This window comes from Oncorhynchus kisutch, unplaced genomic scaffold, assembly GCF_002021735.2.
Source record: "Oncorhynchus kisutch isolate 150728-3 unplaced genomic scaffold, Okis_V2 scaffold3875, whole genome shotgun sequence".
Classification (NCBI taxonomy): Eukaryota; Metazoa; Chordata; class Actinopteri; order Salmoniformes; family Salmonidae; genus Oncorhynchus; species Oncorhynchus kisutch.
This window is the reverse complement of record NW_022265820.1, coordinates 269,870-286,269: the sequence shown is the minus strand read 5'-3', so window position 1 is coordinate 286,269 and position 16,400 is coordinate 269,870. Positions and strand designations below refer to the sequence as shown.

General features: G+C 45.8%; 2 protein-coding genes across 3 annotated transcripts; both read left to right on the top strand.

The window, feature by feature from the left end:
* Positions 1-68: 68 nt before the first annotated feature.
* Positions 69-2,407, top strand: LOC116372053 (mitochondrial import inner membrane translocase subunit Tim10). Its single transcript, XM_031821126.1, has 2 exons — positions 69-288; positions 1,010-2,407. Exons 1-2 carry the CDS (start codon positions 218-220, stop codon positions 1,200-1,202), a joined length of 264 nt encoding a protein of 87 aa, XP_031676986.1. The 5' UTR covers positions 69-217; the 3' UTR covers positions 1,203-2,407.
* Positions 2,408-2,641: 234 nt separating this feature from the next.
* Positions 2,642-13,803, top strand: LOC116372052 (protein unc-93 homolog B1-like). Of its 2 annotated transcripts, XR_004209102.1 has the most exons (14): positions 2,653-2,829; positions 3,263-3,394; positions 4,768-4,909; positions 5,132-5,285; positions 5,862-6,023; positions 6,189-6,318; positions 6,452-6,545; positions 7,216-7,340; positions 7,643-7,825; positions 8,270-8,543; positions 8,834-8,952; positions 9,774-9,896; positions 10,179-11,601; positions 11,636-13,803. XR_004209102.1 is itself a non-coding variant. In XM_031821125.1 (13 exons), the coding sequence occupies exons 1-13, from the start codon at positions 2,827-2,829 to the stop codon at positions 10,440-10,442; spliced, it is 1,905 nt and encodes a 634-aa protein (XP_031676985.1). In that variant the 5' UTR covers positions 2,642-2,826; the 3' UTR covers positions 10,443-13,803. The 2 variants fall into 2 exon arrangements, 1 of the variants encoding a protein (XP_031676985.1); XM_031821125.1 differs by having other exon boundaries at positions 2,642-2,829; positions 10,179-13,803.
* The last annotated feature ends 2,597 nt before the right edge of the window (positions 13,804-16,400 follow it).

The window sequence follows — 16,400 nt, the reverse complement described above, 5'->3', positions numbered from 1 at the left end:
ATATTAAAAACTGTCCCATTGATTTGACAGCTGTTTGAATGCGCAACTTTATTGACAGCGGAAGTGGTTCTTGAGAGCTAAGGAACAACACACGTGTTTTCCTCAATCTGAAGGTTAAATAAGCCGGTGGTCGGGTGTGTTTGTTGGCCGCTGAGAGTGGTCGTTTGAACGGTTCGCTTTTGGAGAGAGTACGGTCTGGAGCGGACACAACGCAGACATGGACCCAGAGAAAGCACAGCAACTGGCGGCGGAACTAGAAGTGGAAATGATGGCTGATATGTACAATCGGTAAGACTGGCTAACTAGCAATGGAATGTTAGCTAGCTTGTTAACGTCCTTTCTCCACTGAAATGCTAGAATGTGCTAATTACAGTGTAACACGCTGCATTTGCATGTAGCTAGCCAGCTAATTTTTACTGTCGTATTTAGCTTTTTGGTGGTGAGATAAAAGCATCATGTTAGATGGATTCTCAGGCTAGCTATCTAGCTTTATAGCGTTAGCTAGCTGTCGTGCTACTGAACGTCAGACCAAATCAATCGATTTAGAATAGAGTACTATTGTATAACGCACACACTCGACTACATTGCTGTACATGCATAAGCAAAACCAAAGGGAAGACCATCCCTAGTTAGCTAGCTAAGTAAGTCATGTTATTTAGAGCTCATTCAAATGGAACTGATTTAGCTAGCTAGTTATATTGCCAGCTAGGAGTGCACACATTGACTTTTCATAACATAATCAGAATGTTCTATGACCTTGCACATACATGGAGATTTTGATTTCTTGCATGCTGTCTCCTCTCCTGCTCAAAACATCAGAGGGAAGCGAGGAGAGCACTGGAGGAGATCTCATCCCAATGCTCTCCTGACATTCCTCTCTCCTCTCTTGCCTTCTAAGGTTTTGACAAGGAAAAAAGGAAAAGACACTTGAGATACAGCCCTCATCTTTATCGTAATCTACAAGGTCTTATTAACGCCCTCTTCTTTCTCTCCATCTTCCTCCTCGCAGGATGACCAACGCGTGCCACAGGAAGTGTGTGCCCCCCCACTACAAGGAGGCAGAGCTGTCTAAAGGGGAGGCGGTCTGTCTGGACCGCTGTGTGGCCAAGTACCTGGATCTACACGAGAGGCTGGGCCGCAAGCTCACCGAGCTCTCCGTTCAGGACGAGGAGATGATGAGGAAGAACGCTATTGGACAATAATATATATATATTTTTAGGGAGGGATGGGGGTGGGTTAGTGCTAGGGTTACCATGCTTTCTGTGCGGGGGGAAAGAGAGAGGGAGCGATGGGGTGGGTTTAATACATTCATGGCTCTTATGGAGGGGATGGAGTTGCCGTCCAGAGTGGGTTGGGTGTGTTTAAAGAGCAAGATGCTTGGAAGGAAGGTTTGTGATTAGTGTGGAGCGGAAAATTGGGATGGATGAAGCCTGTTTTGTGTGAACAGTGGTTTGAGCCAAGATCTTTTTTTTTTTTTTACCACAGCAAAGACACTAATGTGCAGAGTTAACTATTTTCTGTTCAGCCAATCAGTGCTCTCTCAGCATTGTGTGTGTAGCCCTTTTTAGTTATGTGGGCGTGTCCGAAGTGATGATGAATTGAGAAATCCCCCAATAATGTTTAACAAAATGCTTTCATTGTTCCATAGTGCAGTATTCTTCAAGCCATTCCTTAGGGGGACCCTGGGAGATGCTCCTTTCTGCTCTAGCCATGGACTAATACACCTGTCTCAACTGATGAAGGACACCCGTTGGGCTCATATCAGTGTCTCAGAGTAGGAGTGCTGATCTAGGCTTTATGAGTACGGGCCCTTGTCCCGTAGGAATAGATGGAGACACTGCTGTAGTCAATACGAGGACCATGCCTATCTGAGTGTCATTTCTTTACATTTTGATCAGTCTCAGTTTGTTCATTGGCTTTGTATTTTCTTCATGTTGAAACTGTTCTAATGTTGTACAAAGTTTTCTTTTGTGACATTTTAAAAACCTTTTTTTTTGTTTTAAATCTGAATAAATATTGTTATACTATATATTTTAGTTTTTAGTTATACATTCTACACTGTATTTTCTTCACAGTAGTACAATAACACTGTACTTATAATTATGTTCCAAATGGCACCCTTTCTCCTATGTAGTGCACTATTTTTGACCAGAGCACACTGGTCCTTGGTCAGAAGTAGTGCACTATATAGGGAGTAGGGTGCCGTTTGTGATGTGGGAGTAGGGTGCCGTTTGTGATGTGGGAGTAGGGTGCCGTTTGTGATGTAGTAGCCTTATTCAACGTTAAACATTGCAGAAAAATAAGGTGTTCAATCTCCAACATGTTTACTTAGTAGACTTGTATGACGTTTCCCTCAGTTTCTTGAAACCTCCCTCCCATTGCAAATAAAATCAACTGTCAATTTCAAGGGTCATATTGGCTTTACAACACACACGAGCAGTCAATGCACTGCACGTTGCTTTTTCAGATGGAACCTACATTTCGTAGGACGATGTATACCATGCGTATCGCGTACATATAACTAATACACTTTAAAACGAAATATATTCTGTAGCTTTAAGACAATCTAATAGAACGTGAAACTAAAAATGCTCTGTAGCTTTAAGACGAACATGGATAGGGTTAAAAAGAGGAAGTGGGCACACAGAGTTTCGGTTCCCTAATGAAAGTTTTAATTTGGGACCTGAGCTTTAACACGAGAAAGGAGAAGCGCAAGTACACTAGTACGAGACGGGGATACCAAGAAAGAATACGCAGTTTTATTCGTGCACATGACAATACAATAGCCCTGAAGGGCGACAGAACGACGCCGATCCTGACATAATAATGGTGAGTGTATTGCATCTTTGCATGTATTGAATCGCGCACTCGTGTATTTTATACGACATTGATTTAAAGGTTTGTTTTCATAAATGTTTATATATTCAAGTTAGAAGTATTGTCCGCCATTGTAGATGGTCACTATTTAAAATGGTGTTCTTATTGGTCACACTTTTTTAGAAGTCAAAACGTTTTAATGCAATCTAATTATCAACATATGTATTCTTTGATAATGGAATAATAGTTGTATTTCTTTGGTCTTTGAATGATTGATCATGAAGCAGCAAGCCACTGTGCTCAACTCAACCATATTCCCCCATGGTTAAAACGTCATTTTAAAACGTTTATTACACCGTACTTCATTAGTAGTCTATTTTCATAGAAGTGTGAAAAGAAATTCAATCTTCATGTGCTTACTGCTGTTCTCTGTATCGTCCGACAGATGGCGGAGGCCGACGCGGAAGAGAACGTGTACCGTGAGGCTGTGGTGGAGTCGCCTGTTGCGCCCCCTAATGGCGACATTAATATTGAAGACCTGTTACCCGACGGTCCTCAGGGGAATATTCAAGGACAGGTGTTGTGTGGAAAAAAAAAAACATGAAAATACAATGTTTTTTCAAATTAGCTACCGATGTTTACAATGCAATATCCTGCGATTTTTAAGGAGCATTACACACTTTTTTGGTTTGTTATGCCAGTTTGCTCTCAGTTATTCTCTGAAATGATTAAAAATGAAATTATAATAAACTACAACACTAACAACACTGTATTTCCCTCCCTTCACCTCTCTCTCCCCCTCCCACACTCCCTTTCCCTTCACCTCTCTCTCCCCCTCCCTTCACCTCTCTCTCCCCTGTCCCCCCTCTCCCCCTCCCTTCACCTCTCTCCCCCTCCCCTGTACCCCATCTCCCCCTCCCCTGTACCCCCTCTCCCCCTCCCTTCACCTCTCCCCCTCCCCTGTCCCCCCTCTCCCCCTCCCTTCACCTCTCTCCCCCTCCCCTGTCCCTTCCCTGTTTCCTCTTCCCCTCCCTTCACCTCTCTCCCTCTCCCCTCCCCTGTTCCCCCTCTCCCCTTTACCTGTCTCTCTTTCCCTCTCCCCCTCCCTTTACCTCTCTCTCTCCCTCCCCCTCCCCTGTCACCCCTCTCCCCCTCCCTTCACCTCTTTCTCTCCCTCCCCCTCCCCTGTCCCCCCTCTCCCCCTCCCTTCACCTCTCTCTCTCCCTCCCCCTCCCCTGTCCCCCCTCTCCTCCTCCCTTCACCTCTCTCTCTCCCTCCCCCTCCCCTGTCCCCCCTCTCCTCCTCCCTTCACCTCTCTCTCTCTCCCTCCCCCTCCCCTGTCCCCCCTCTCCTCCTCCCTTCACCTCTCTCTCTCTCTCCCCCTCCACCTCCCCTGTCCCCCCTTTCCCCCTCCCTTCACCTCTCTCCCTCTCCCCTCCCCTGTTCCCCCTCTCCCCTTTACCTGTCTCTCTTTCCCTCTCCCCCTCCCTTTACCTCTCTCTCTCCCTCCCCCTCCCCTGTCCCCCCTCTCCTCCTCCCTTCACCTCTCTCTCTCCCTCCCCCTCCCCTGTCCCCCCTCTCCTCCTCCCTTCACCTCTCTCTCTCTCCCTCCCCCTCCCCTGTCCCCCTCTCCCCCTCCGTTCACCTCTCTCTCTCTCTCCCCCTCCCCTGTCCCCCCTCTCCCCCTCCCTTCACCTCTCCCCCTCCCCTGTTCCTTCCCTGTTCCCCCTCTCCCCCTCCCTTCACCTCTCTCCCTCTCCCCTCCTCTGTTCCCCCTCTCCCCTTTACCTGTCTCTCTTTCCCTCTCCCCCTCCCTTCACCTCTCTCTCTCCCTCCCCCTCCCCTGTCCCCCCTCTCCCCCTCCCTTCACCTCTCTCTCTCCCTCCCCCTGTCCCCCCTCTCCCCCTCCCTTCACCTCTCTCTCTCTCTCTCTCTTCACCCCTTCCCCAGATGGAGGAGTTCCTGGGCCCCCAGCCGGAGTACGATGAGGAAGAGGAGGAGAAGAAGTATTACAGGAGGAAAAAGCTGGGCGTGGTGAAGAACGTCCTGGGGGCCAGCGTCGGGGGCATGATCATATACAGTGTCTACATGGGTAACACCTGTCTGTCTGTCTGTCTGTCTGTCTGTCTGTCTGTCTGTCTGTCTGTCTGTCTGTCTGTCTGTCTGTCTGTCTCACTGTCTGTCTAACTGTCTGTCTGTCTAACTGTCTGTCTGTCTGTCTGTCTGTTCTATTCATATATGCCTGTATTCCATTTTGTGCATGTTTTGTGTGTGTCATGTGTTCAGTCATTTATATGTGTGTGTGTGTCTGCAGGACTGTTGCAGATGCAGCTGATCCTCCACTATGATGAGACGTACAGGGAGGTGAAGTATGGTAACCTGGGTCTGGAGGACATCGACAAGAAGATGCTGATGGGGATCAACGTTACACCCATCATAGCCCTGTTATACACCCCCATACTCATCAGGTATACTATATATATATATATATATATATATATATATATATACACCCATCATAGGCCTGTTATACACCCCCATACTCATCAGGTATACTATATATATATATATACACCCATCATAGGCCTGTTATACACCCCCATACTCATCAGGTATACTATATATATATATATATACACCCATCATAGGCCTGTTATACACCCCCATACTCATCAGGTATACTATATATATATATATACACCCATCATAGGCCTGTTATACACCCCCATACTCATCAGGTATACTATATATATATACACCCATCATAGGCCTGTTATACACCCCCATACTAATCAGGTATAATATATATATATATACACCCATCATAGGCCTGTTATACACCTCCATACTAATCAGGTATACTATATATATATATACACCCATCATAGGCCTGTTATACACCTCCATACTAATCAGGTATACACACATACTCCTGCTTTCTTCTCATTCTTTCTCTCCTCTCTCTATCCTCTATCCTCTCGCTCTCTCTCTCTCTCTTTTTCTGTCTCTCTTTTTCTCTCTCTCTCTTTCTCTCTTTTTTTCAGGTTTCTGGGCACCAAATGGATGATGTTTCTGGCAAGTGGAATTTACGCTCTCTTCGTCTCAACCAATTACTGGGAGCGATACTACACCCTGGTACCATCGGCTGTGGCCATTGGTGCAGCCATTGTCCCGCTGTGGGCGTCATTAGGGACCTACATCACAAGGTTAGGAAGTGGAGAATGGAGACACACACATCAACGTCACACAGACCAGAATACATGTACAGCTCGTACGGGTGGCAGTGTTTATGTTGTGTTGTGTTCTGCTACGTAGTGTTAATCACACTGTGTTTTATTGTGTTTCTGTCTCTCTCTCGCTCACACACTCAGGATGGCACAACAGTACTATGAGTATGTGAACTATAAGGAGGATCACGTTCAGGAACAGAAGAAACTACCCAAGGGGGTGTGTCATCGCTATGTCATCATCTTCCAATCCGTGTTCTTCATCATCTTCCATGTATGTTGCCATTGGTCGAGTCACTTGTCAGTCAGTGAGTGATATATCGGTTAAGCATTGCCGTGTGTGTGCGTGTGTGTGTGTGTGTGTGTGGATTCTGATGTCTGGCTGTGTTTCTCTTTGTGTCTCTCAGCTCAGCCTGGTGTTTGCAGAGTTCCCCCAGCGCCTCTTCCTCCACCAGTTCCTTAGTGACTACAACCACACACTGTACAACGTTAAACACTGTGGTAAACTGACCAGTAGTCTGTTATTATCTGTACAAGGTTAAACACTGTGGTAAACTGACCCGTAGTCTGTTATTATCTGTACAAGGTTAAACACTGTGGTAAACTGACCAGTAGTCTGTTATTATCTGTACAAGGTTAAACACTGTGGTAAACTGACCAGTAGTCTGTTATTATCTGTACAAGGTTAAACACTGTGGTAAACTGACCAGTAGTCTGTTATTATCTGTACAACGTTAAACACTGTGGTAAACTGACCAGTAGTCTGTTATTATCTGTACAAGGTTAAACACTGTGGTAAACTGACCAGTAGTCTGTTATTATCTGTACAACGTTAAACACTGTGGTAAACTGACCAGTAGTCTGTTATTATCTGTACAAGGTTAAACACTGTGGTAAACTGACCAGTAGTCTGTTAACTTCCATTTCCTTACCCTGACTCTCAGGGGAGAAGCAGGATGTATGGTTTTAATAGCATTGTTTTCGTGCACCTCAATCTCTCTCCTCCCCCTTCCCCCTCCCCTCCCCACTCCTCTCTCTCTCTCTCTCTCTGATCAATGGTTTAACAAATATACAGGTTTTTGTTTCATCACTTTCTTTATCCCTCTCTCTTTATTGTGTTCAGAGGACAGTGCTATGATTGGTGGGTTTAATAACTCCTCCCCCTCCCCAGGTGCGGAGGGCAGTGGTATGATCGAGGGTTTCAACAGGACCGTCCTGAAGCACCTCCCTCGCTCCCTGCTGCTCATCCAGGTGGAGAGTGTTCTCATGGGGGCCGCCTTCCTCTCCATGATCATCGTAAGACACACACACACACAGACACACACACACACACAGACAAATACACACACACACACACACACACACACACACACACACACACACACACACACACACACACACACACACACACACACACACACACACACACACACACACACACACACACACAGGCAAAGACACGTGTGTACACGCATACCTAAAATGATCATCCTAACAGCCTAGCGTTATTTCACCCAACAATCAATACAACACCCTCCGAGATTACCCAGAGTCCATTGCTTGCTTTCCCACAGTCGTTCATTGTGTTTTACCGATAGTTCCTGGCAGTGTGCGGGGCTGCGTACCGCCCTACAGAGGAGATCGATCTGAGGAGTATCGGCTGGGGGAACATCTTCCAGTTGCCCTTCAAACACCTGAGAGACTACAGGCTGAGACTCCTCATCCCTTTCTTCATCTACAGTGGACTGGACTCACTCTTCTCTGTCACGGGACTCACTCTGGTAGTCATGACAGGAAGTCCTTTAGTAACTGTCCTAGCTGGAGTCTGAATGTTGTCCATGTAGCTTTCACAGACCTACTGTGTCACTTTACCTAGTGTGGACATAGATTCTGCTGGAGGGCAGCTATATTCATGATGCTCGATCTCTCCTCTCTCTCTCTATCCTCTCTCTCGCTCGTGCTCTTTCTTTCTCTCTCTCTCTCGCTCTTTCTCTCGCTCGTGCTCTTTCTTTCTCTCTCTCTCGCTCTTTCTCTCGCTCGCTCGTGCTCTTTCTCTCGCTTGCTCACTCTCTTTTGCTCACTCACACTCACTCACTCACTCACTCACTCACTCACTCACTCACTCACTCACTATCTCTCTCTCTGTCCTGTTCAACCCCCCCTTTTCTCCTACTTTCCCTGTCTTTGTCTCTCCTCTAATCTATCCTCATGTCTCCCCCTCCCAGTCGTATGGTGTGTGTACGGTGGGTCTGGAGTGGCTGTATCTCCTGGTGATGGTCTATGGTCTGTCCTGCTCCCTGTTCTCCTGCCTGTCCCTGTCCCTCCTCAGGCTGCCACGCTACGTCTCTCTGCTAGGGGGCGCTGTGATCCACGGTCCTCTGCTAGTGTTCCTGCTGTTCTGGTCCCCGGCTCCACGCTCACCTGATCAACTGCCTTACCTGCTGGTGGTGATCGCCCTCTGGGGAATGGGGTCTGCATTGAATAAGACTGGACTCAGCAGTGAGTTTTAGTACTATGATCGCACGCACACACACACACACACACACAACTCTTTTATTTCCTAGTTCAGACTTAATCATTTCCAACATTTATGTCTCCTCTCTCTCATATCTTCCACCTCTCCACCTCCCCTTTCTCTCTCTACCCCCCCTCTCTACCGCCCTCCTCTCTCACTCTCTCTTCCCCCTTGTCTACCGCCCTCCTCTCTTTCTATCTACCCACCTCTCCACCGCACCCCCCCTCTCTGCCCCCCACTCTCCACTGTCTCTCTCTCTCCCCGTGTCTGTCAGTTCTCCTGGGTATGTTGTATGAAGATAAAGAGAGACTGGACTTTGTCTACACCATCTACCACTGGTGGCAGGCTATCGCCATTTTCATAGTCTACCTGTGGACTGGACTCATCATGAGGGTATGTGTGTGTCCCTGTGTGTCTCCCGGTGTCCCCATGTCCCCGTGTGTGTCCCCATGTCCCCGTGTGTGTCCCCATGTCCGTGTGTGTCCCCGTGTGTGTCCATGTGTGTGTGTCCGTGTGTGTGTGTCCGTGTGTGTGTCCCCGTGTGTGTGTGTCCGTGTGTGTGTGTCCGTGTGTGTGTGTCCGTGTGTGTGTGTCCGTGTGTGTGTCCGTGTGTGTGTGTCCGTGTGTGTGTGTCCGTGTGTATGTGTCCGTGTGTGTGTGTCCCTGTGTGTGTCCCTGTGTGTGTCCCTGTGTGTGTTCCTGTGTCCCCGTGTGTGTGTGTGTCCATGTCCCCGTGTGTGTCCCTGTGTGTCTCCCGGTGTCCCCATGTCCCCGTGTGTGTCCCCATGTCCCCGTGTGTGTCCCCATGTCCGTGTGTGTCCCCGTGTGTGTCCATGTGTGTGTGTCCGTGTGTGTGTGTCCGTGTGTGTGTGTCCGTGTGTGTGTGTCCGTGTGTGTGTGTCCGTGTGTGTGTGTCCGTGTGTGTGTGTCCGTGTGTGTGTCCGTGTGTGTGTGTCCGTGTGTGTGTGTCCGTGTGTATGTGTCCGTGTGTGTGTGTCCCTGTGTGTGTCCCTGTGTGTGTCCCTGTGTGTGTTCCTGTGTCCCCGTGTGTGTGTGTGTCCATGTCCCCGTGTGTGTCCGTGTGTGTGTCCGTGTGTGTCCGTGTGTGTCCCCATGTGTCTGTGTGTTAGAACAAGTGTAAAAACTATTAATTTAAAGTGCTTATTTCACTCCTCTCTTTCTCTCCTTTCTCATTCCTGGTCCCTCCTCCTCAGGCCAAACTCTCCATTCTATTGGTCATCTTGCTGCTGGCGTGCTTCTGCTATTGGACGATGGAGCGACGACTGGCCAAGAACATGCATTTCAGACTGCCTCGCATTCCCCGCCCCAAACACAAGGTAACCTATCACAATCTGTAAATGTTTTGCTATGTTTTTACATTTATTTTCTTTAAATACCATTTGGCTGGAGAGAAAAGTGCAAATATCACCTTCACTAGTAATGCGATAAAGACAAGCAAAACAGAACATTGAAATGAAACAGTCTTTGTTTAAGGTTTGGCATTGGCAATAAAGACAATTAAAAGAGCAAAAAGTGTCTTCGATAATGACACAAAGTCATCAATTGACATGTTTGGTCTGTAATGTAATATAATGTTGACTGCGTCACTTCCTCCTCAGGTCAAAGGTTATCGTTACCTGGAGGAGGAAAACTCAGATGAGTCGAACTCGGAGGAGAGTGATGAGGATGATGATGAAGAGCACCAGGAGGAGGTGATCAGGGAGGACTTTGGGGGAGACGCAGGGTCGCAGGGCTCTGATTCGACTAGGGAGAGGAGAGGAGGGGCTAGGGGACGGCGCAGGAGGAGAGACGATGATTATGAGCAAGCGGGGGAAAGGGAGGAGAGAGAGAAGGAGGGAGAGAGAGGGATAGAGAAAGAGTGAAAGAGCGAAAAATAGTTAGAGAGACAGAGAGAGAGCGAGTCCTTTAGCTATCCTCTAGGTATCCTCTAAGTATCCTCTAGGTGTCCTCTAGCTATCCTCTTGGTGTCCTCTAGCAATCCTCTTGGTGTCCTCTAGCTATCCTCTTGGTGTCCTCTAGCTATCCTCTAGCTATCCTCTAGGTATCCTCTAGCTATCCTCTTGGTGTCCTCTAGCTATCCTCTTGGTGTCCTCTAGCTATCCTCTAGGTGTCCTCTAGGTATCCTCTAGCTATCCTCTTGGTGTCCTCTAGCTATCCTCTAGCTATCCTCTAGGTATCCTCTAAGTATCCTGTTGGTGTCCTCCAGCTATCCTCTTGGTGTCCTCTAGCTATCCTCTAGCTATCCTCTAGCTGTCCTCTAGCTGTCCTGTAGCTATCCTCTAGCTATCCTCTACGTATCCTCTAGCTGTCCTCTAGCTATCCTCTAGCTGTCCTCTAGCTGTCCTGTAGCTATCCTCTAGCTATCCTCTACGTATCCTCTAGCTGTCCTCTAGCTATCCTCTAGGTATCCTCTAGCTGTCCTCTAGATATCCTCTAGCTGTCCTCTAGGTATCCTCTAGCTGTCCTCTAGCTGTCCTCTAGGTATCCTCTAGCTGTCCTCTAGGTATCCTCTAGCTGTCCTCTAGGTATCCTCTAGCTGTCCCCGAAGGTATCCTCTAGCTGTCCTCTAGGTATCCTCTAGCTGTCCCCTAGGTGTCCTCTAGGTGTCCTCTAGGTATCCTCTAGGTATCCTCTAGGTATCCTCTAGCTGTCCTCTAGCTGTCCTCTAGCTGTCCTCTAGGTATCCGCTAGCTGTCCTCTAGGTATCCTCTAGCTGTCCTCTAGGTATCCTCTAGCTGTCCTCTAGGTATCCTCTAGCTATCCTCTAGCTGTCCTCTAGCTGTCCTCTAGCTGTCCTCTAGGTATCCTCTAGGTATCCTCTAGCTGTCCTCTAGGTATCCTCTAGCTATCCTCTAGCTGTCCCCTAGCTGTCCTCTAGGTATCCTCTAGCTGTCCTCTAGGTATCCTCTAGCTGTCCTCTAGGTATCCTCTAGCTATCCTCTAGCTGTCCTCTAGCTGTCCTCTAGCTGTCCTCTAGGTATCCTCTAGCTGTCCTCTAGGTATCCTCTAGCTGTCCTCTAGGTATCCTCTAGCTGTCCTCGAAGGTGTCCTCTAGGTATCCTCTAGCTGTCCTCTAGGTATCCTCTAGCTGTCCCCTAGGTATCCTCTAGGTGTCCCCTAGGTATCCTCTAGCTGTCCTCTAGCTGTCCTCTAGGTATCCTCTAGCTGTCCTCTAGCTGTCCTCTAGGTATCCTCTAGCTATCCTCTAGGTATCCTCTAGCTGTCCTCTAGCTGTCCTCTAGGTATCCTCTAGGTACTTTCCCCAGTCCAGCTCTCTTACATCAGTGCAGATTAAGGAAAGGAGTTGAATCAGAAGAAGAGACAAAACGGCTGTGTCTCAAATGTAACCCTTTTCACTTCATAGTGCCCTACTTTTGACCCCGAACTTTAACCCTGGTCAAAAGTTGTGCACTATGAATAATGGTCCCATTTGGAACCTAGACAATACTGTATGTCTAGGCTGTTGACATGCACCTAGAGGGGGATTGACATATATATATAATAAACCCAGTCATAATTGAAGAGGTTCATCCACAGCAGGATAAAACAGAGCGGTACAGGAGGATAAAACCAGAGTGGTACAGGAGGATAAAACCAGAGCGGTACAGGAAGATAAAACAGAGCTGTACAGGAAGATAAAACAGAGCGTTACAGGAGGATAAAACAGAGTGGTACAGGAGGATAAACAGAGTGGTACAGGAGGATAAAACAGAGTGGTACAGGAGGATAAAACATTGGTGCAGGAGGATAAAACAGAGTGGTACAGGAGGATTAAACAGAGCGGTACAGGAGGATAAAACAGAGCGGTACAGGAGGATAAAACCAGAGCGGTACAGGAGGATGAAACGAGAGTGGTACAGGAGGATAAAACCAGAGTGGTACAGGAGGATAAACCAGAGTGGTGCAGGAGGATAAAACCAGAGTGGTACAGGAGGATAAACCAGAGCGATACAGGAGGATAAACCAGAGCGGTACAGGAGGATGAAACCAGAGCGGTACAGGAGGATGAAACGAGAGTGGTACAGGAGGATAAACCAGAGTGGTACAGGAGGATAAAACCAGAGTGGTGCAGGAGGATAAAACCAGAGTGGTGCAGGAGGATAAAACCAGAGTGGTGCAGGAGGATAAAACCAGAGTGGTACAGGAGGATAAACCAGAGCGGTACAGGAGGATAAACCAGAGCGGTACAGGAGGATGAAACCAGAGCGGTACAGGAGGATAAAACAGAGTGGTACAGGAGGATAAAACCAGAGCGGTACAGGAGGATAAAACAGAGTGGTACAGGAGGATAAAACAGAGTGGTACAGGAGGATAAAACCAGAGTGGTACAGGAGGATAAAACAGAGTGGTACAGGAGAATAAAACCAGAGTGGTACAGGAGGATAAAACCAGAGTGGTACAGGAGGATAAAACCAGAGTGGTACAGGAGGATAAAACAGAGTGGTACAGGAGAATAAAACCAGAGTGGTACAGGAGGATAAAACCAGAGCGGTACAGGAGAATAAAACCAGAGTGGTACAGGAGGATAAAACCAGAGTGGTACAGGAGGATAAAACAGAGTGGTACAGGAGGATAAAACAGAGTGGTACAGGAGGAAAGAGAAGAATGGGGGATTTTACACAGAAGGAAAGAGGATGAAGAGAGGACAGGAACTCAGTTTCGAAGGATTCTTATAACACAACTGAAAAGGGAAGAAGTTATTTACGCCACTTCAAATATAAACCAGTTTCCCTCCGGTGCATGATCACATGGTGTATGGCCCAAATGGCACGCTATTCACTATATAGTGCACTCATTTTGAATGGCCAAAAGTAGTGTACTATATAGGGAATGGGGTGCCATTTCGGACTCGCCCATACTGTATAGACACCTGAAACATATGTGAAGTTAGGTACATCACAGGCACTTTTGACAGGGCACATACAGGGCTCTGGTCAAAAGTAGTGCACTATAGAGGGAATAAGGTGCCATCTGGGACACAGCCTTTGTATTTCAACAGTATCACTGTATTGTTAGTCAGCTGTGTTGTCATGGTTCCTAGCTCAGGTGTCTTGAGTGGCCTACATTTGATGTAGTTTTTTTGTAAGGAATTTATTCAATCAATGATTTTGAAAAAGTTGAATTATAGTCATGAATTATAATGAGAATAAATTGATTGTAATTGTTTTTTATGACTGTTTTGAAGTTGTTTTCTGAGTATAAAGCTGGTTTTGTGCCTCTTGATGTGGGTGTTCTGTTATCAAAGACCAACTAATATCACCATGGATACTTAGTTCATAAAAGTGAACGCCTTATATGCTTAGTTAAATAAAAAGTCACTCCTACACTGTAAGTAGCCGGAAAGACATAATTAACAAAAAAACATTCACTTATTTTATAAGACTTGATCTTTATTTGGATCCCCGTGAGCTGACTCCATGACAACAGCTAAATGTGTATACAAGCATACAGTCAACACACACACACATACACTTAAAGGTACACCGTGAGTGTAAAATGCATTTATTTATTTTTACTCAAATTTTGGTTTGAGAGGTGACTATGTTTCATATACACATATGGTATTATATGAATACATTTTTTCCTTGTTAAACCACACAGCCCTTAGTAGACTAGTAATAAAAGCTTTAATTCATGGGTGTGGGGAGGTATGCCCCTTTGTGTGTGCTCCAATGAGGTCATTCCTGGACTATTTCTGTCCATTGAGTTAAGGCAGTGTTTCCCAGCCCTCTCCTTGGGCCTCCCCAGACGTTTCACATTTTTGTTTTAACCTAAAATTGTCACACCTGGTTCAATTAGTCAAAGGCTTGACGATTAGTTGACGAATTCAATCATGCGTGCCAGTTTAAGGTTAAAACGAAAATGTGAAATCTCTGGGGAGCCCAAGGAGAGGGTTGGGAAATCCTGATTTAACCCTCCCGCTGTCCTCAGGTCATTTTGACCCCACACAGTGTTGACCCTCCCGCTGTCCTCAGGTCATTTTGACCCAACACAGTGTTGACCCTCCCGCTGTCCTCAGGTCATTTTGACCCCACACAGTGTTGACCCTCCCGCTGCCCTCAGGTCATTTTGACCCAACACAGTGTTGACCCTCCCGCTGTCCTCAGGTCATTTTGACCCCACACAGTGTTGACCCTCCCGCTGCCCTCAGGTCATTTTGACCCGGCACTGTGTTGATTAACCCTCCCGCTGTCCTCAGGTCATTTTGACCCCACACAGTGTTGACCCTCCCGCTGCCCTCAGGTCCTTTTGACCCAGCGGGAGGACAGCGGGAGGGTCAACACTGTGTTGGGTCAAAATGACCTGAGGACAGCGGGAGGGTCAACACTGTGTTGGGTCAAAATGACCTGAGGACAGCGGGAGGGTTAATCAACACAGTGCCGGGTTGGGTCAAAATGACCTGAGGACAGCGGGAGGGTTAATCAACACAGTGTCGGGTCAAAATGACCCGAGGACAGCGGGAGGGTTAAGGGACCTCTTTTGGCTCGAGAGCACCCCCCAGAGGCAAAACGGATGTATAGTACAATAGATGTTTAGTACAGATGTACAGTATAATACTAGTATATACTATATGTAGTAGATGTATTGTAGATATGTGTATGAAGACATTTAGATGTATCTATATAAAAACATACACATAGTGCAGTATATAGTAGATGGTAGTACAGTATATAGTAGATGTGTGTATGAAGACATATAGTACAGTATATAGTAGATGTGTGTATGAAGACATATACTACAGTATATAGTAGATGTGTGTATGAAGACATATAGTACAGTATATAGTAGATGTGTGTATGAAGACATATAGTACAGTATATAGTAGATGTGTGTATGAAGACATATAGTACAGTATATAGTAGTACAGTATATAGTAGATGTGTGTATGAAGACATATACTACAGTATATAGTAGTACAGTATATAGTAGATGTGTGTATGAAGACATATAGTACAGTATATAGTAGTACAGTATATAGTAGATGTGTGTATGAAGACATATAGTACAGTATATAGTAGTACAGTATATAGTAGATGTGTGTATGAAGACATATAGTACAGTATATAGTAGATGTGTGTATGAAGATATATAGTACAGTATATAGTAGATGTGTGTATGAAGACATATAGTACAGTATATAGTATATAGTAGATGTGTGTATGAAGACATATAGTACAGTATATAGTATATAGTAGATGTGTGTATGAAGACATATAGTACAGTATATAGTAGATGTGTGTATGAAGACATATAGTACAGTATATAGTAGATGTGTGTATGAAGACATATAGTACAGTATATAGTATATAGTAGTACAGTATATAGTAGATGTGTGTATGAAGACATATAGTACAGTATATAGTAGATGTGTGTATGAAGACATATAGTACAGTATATAGTAGATGTGTGTATGAAGATATATAGTACAGTATATAGTAGATGTGTGTATGAAGACATATAGTACAGTATATAGTATATAGTAGATGTGTGTATGAAGACATATAGTACAGTATATAGTAGATGTGTGTATGAAGACATATAGTACAGTATATAGTATATAGTAGATGTGTGTATGAAGACATATAGTACAGTATATAGTATATAGTAGATGTGTGTATGAAGACATATAGTACAGTATATAGTAGATATGTGTATGAAGACATATAGTACAGTATATAGTAGATGTGTGTATGAAGACATATAGTACAGTATATAGTAGATGTGTGTATGAAGACATATAGTACAGTATATAGTAGATGTGTGTATGAAGACATATACTACAGTATATAGTAGATGTGTGTATGAAGACATATAGTACA

Bases quoted from the DNA above. Each gene is read 5' to 3' on its own strand.
- LOC116372053 (XM_031821126.1), top strand. From the start codon at position 218: ATGGACCCAGAGAAAGCACAGCAACTGGCGGCGGAACTAGAAGTGGAA. The intron at 289-1,009 runs GTAAGACTGGCT...TCCTCCTCGCAG, and splicing joins ATGGCTGATATGTACAATCG to GATGACCAACGCGTGCCACA.
- LOC116372052 (XM_031821125.1), top strand. The intron at 4,910-5,131 runs GTAACACCTGTC...GTGTGTCTGCAG, and splicing joins CATATACAGTGTCTACATGG to GACTGTTGCAGATGCAGCTG. The intron at 7,341-7,642 runs GTAAGACACACA...TTTTACCGATAG, and splicing joins CCTTCCTCTCCATGATCATC to TTCCTGGCAGTGTGCGGGGC.